Below are 2,711 nucleotides of genomic sequence, written 5' to 3'. Positions count from 1 at the left end.
CAGGAGGGACCTTCCACCACGCAGCCAGGCCGGGCCGGGGGCTGTGTCAGGCAGCACCGTGCTCACCTGCTTGGACTTCTCTTCCCGCAGGTGCCGCACCTCCTTGCTGAGCACACGGGTGCGGGCCCGGTTCTCCCGGACGGTGGCCTCCCGGTCCTGGTTGTGGTCCATGGCTTGCTCTGTGGGGAGGCGCCGAGTTACCCACCAGGGGCTGGCTGCTCAGCCCGGCCCGAGCTCAGAACCCAGCAGCCCGAGGACCAGGCCTGTGCGTGGCAATGGCTCACCCACAACCATGCAGACGCCCAGGGCACTGGGGGCTGAAGGGCTTCAGCGTGGGTGTGGGGGGCGCCAGACATGGGGTGGAGGGCACACACGGAGAGAGGCATTTGCCCTCCGTCCCCGAGGTCAAAGGCCACGGTGTGACTTTTAAGTGGTGAGCTCCTGTGTTCTGGGAAGACCTGGGCAGCATTTGAAGAGGGACCAGCCAGGAGTGGCCCTGGTGTCAGGAGTAATGACAACAGCTGGGGTGACCCAGAGGCAGGCCCAGAATGAAGGAGCCAGAAGTGACACGGGCCAGGCAGCCCCAGCAGGAGGTGGAGAGCTGTGCAGGGTTCCAGCCGAGTGTGGGCCCCTGATGGCTGGCAGGACGAGGAGCCTCAGGGAAGGGCGGGGCACTCTGCTGGGCCTGGGCCGAGGAGCCAGCATCGCTGACGGGAAAGGGCCGTGGAGGCCGTGGCTCGGGCCTGGCGGCCATGAACTCAGGGGTGGCGGGGGCAGGTGCCATCCGAGGCAGCAGCTCAGCCGTCAGGGCAAGCAAGGCCGGGGCCACACTGCCTCAGCTTCCTCATCTGTGAAATGGGTGACCGCCCTTGGGGGGATCTAAGAACCAAATGAGCAGGTTCCAGGGTCGGCTCTCGTTCCGTTTTTAATCTAGGGACACCCCCGCCCTCGGAGGCGGGGCCTCGGGCACTTTATGGTCCAACAGCTCCAAACAGGGCGCCCGTACCCACGGCTCTGAGGACGTCGCTGGGGACGTTGTTCCCGGCCAGCTCCAGCCTCCACAGGGTTCTGTTGCTGGGGAGACAGCTCACCAGGGCCCGGCCGCCCAGGAGGCCGATGTTATTCCAGCGCAGGTCTGGGAGGAAACCTCGTCACCTGGGGAGCCGGCCTGGCCAGGATGCTGCCTCTGGGCATCACCAACAGGCAGGAGCCCAGCGTGGCTCCCCCAGCCTCCTGACCCCAGCCCTCGGCCTCCGGGACAGGACAAGAGAAGTGGCGGGAGGGCGGGGAGCCGGCCGCCAGGCCTCACCCAGCTGCTGGAGGCTGGTGTTGCCCTTCAGGGCCAGGGCCAGCTCCTCCGCGCCCTGGTGGCTGATCTGGTTGTTGCGAAGGTCCAGCTGCCGCAGGGAGAGGTTGCCCGCCAGCGCCCGGCAGAAGGTGGCGAAGGCATCTTCCCAGGCACCCAGGTTGTTCCACTCCAGGGTGAGGCTGCGGGAAGGGTCGAGGAGCACCTGCTCCCATGGGGTCCCTGGGACTGGGGGGGGGGGCGGGCAGGCCCGGGCTTCTCTGGCAGGAAGTCTGGAGCCACGTGTGGAACCTGTACCCACCTAATCCCCGCAGATGGATGGGAAACAGGGGCAACCGGCTGGAAGATCTGAACCCTCAGGGGCAGAACCCAGTCCTCTGGGGCCAGCCCTAACCGGTGCAGAGAAACGGGGGGCCGGGGAGGAGGGCGGGGGGCCGGGCGGCACCTTACCTCTGAATGGACTTGTTCTGTCGGAGGAGTTTGCCCAGAGCCTCAGCCCCTTTGGCCTGAAGGTTGTTGCCCTGGGACAGACAGGAAGAGGCAGACCCGTTGTCCGGGCCGTGCACAACCCACAGGGCCCTGGTCAGGCCATGGGGGAGGCCAGGCTCGGCTCCCTGCCCGCAGTGGGCCACCTGGGGCCGGTTCGTTTGGTTTGCTTATGGGGACCCTCTGGAACTCACATTCCCACCCTCAGAACACACACACACACACACATGCACACACACACGTGCGCACACACACACACACACGCACACACACACACACACACGCACGCACCCACACACACACACGCCCAGGACCCCCAGGACACAGTGACGCTGGGTGCCAACAGTTCTTACAGACAGTCTCCGGCCACAGCCCAGACCCCATGTCGCCGGGGCACCCACTTCCTCCCCCTCGGCAGGTCCCTCACCTTCAGATCCAGGAGCCGTAGGATGGTGTTGGCACACAGCCCCTGGAGCAGCAGTGTGGCCCCTGTAAGGGGGCAGGGCAGTCACTCTCTGCCCCTGGGGCCCTGGATGGGCCCCATCTTGGGACACCTCCCCAGACTCCTGGGAGGGAAGCCAGTCCCGGCGGCCCCCCACCGGTCAGGTTCAGGCCATTGGCCAGGAGCCCCGTCCTGTGTCAGGTTTGAAATACCGACCACCTCTGCCCAGCATGCAGCCAGGCCGCCAACGCCCGTGCCCACCAGCACCCTGGACTCTCCTAAGGTTTCTTGGTTACAAAGAGCAATGCCCTCTCCCCCAAGCTTGCAGAAGGGACCTCGCTGCCTGCTCTAACTCCAGGGCCCAAGAGGAGGAACCTCCCGGGACAGGAAGGATGGAGTCTCTATTGGGACAGAGGGAGGCCGCGTGCGGCCATGGAGCGGCGGGACAGAGGGAGGCCGCCGAGGCTCAGGGCTCAG

General features: G+C 66.2%; 1 protein-coding gene across 1 annotated transcript in view; it reads right to left on the bottom strand.

Annotated features, from left to right (window-relative positions):
* The window catches only part of LOC102249210, a gene marked incomplete at its 5' end in the record, with an annotated part of 29,470 nt that extends 27,176 nt beyond the window's left edge, over nucleotides 1–2,294 (bottom strand). Inside the window, 5 exon segments of the mRNA XM_014531241.1 lie at nucleotides 67–179; nucleotides 1,007–1,135; nucleotides 1,310–1,488; nucleotides 1,757–1,827; nucleotides 2,220–2,294. Coding sequence (XP_014386727.1) covers nucleotides 67–179; nucleotides 1,007–1,135; nucleotides 1,310–1,488; nucleotides 1,757–1,827; nucleotides 2,220–2,294 — 567 coding nt within the window.
* Nucleotides 2,295–2,711: the final 417 nt, after the last annotated feature.

Source organism: Myotis brandtii, unplaced genomic scaffold (genome assembly GCF_000412655.1).
Source record: "Myotis brandtii unplaced genomic scaffold, ASM41265v1 scaffold797, whole genome shotgun sequence".
Taxonomy (NCBI): domain Eukaryota; kingdom Metazoa; phylum Chordata; class Mammalia; order Chiroptera; family Vespertilionidae; genus Myotis; species Myotis brandtii.
The sequence above is the reverse complement of the archived record's forward strand: the minus strand, read 5'-3'. Positions and strand labels throughout refer to the sequence as shown.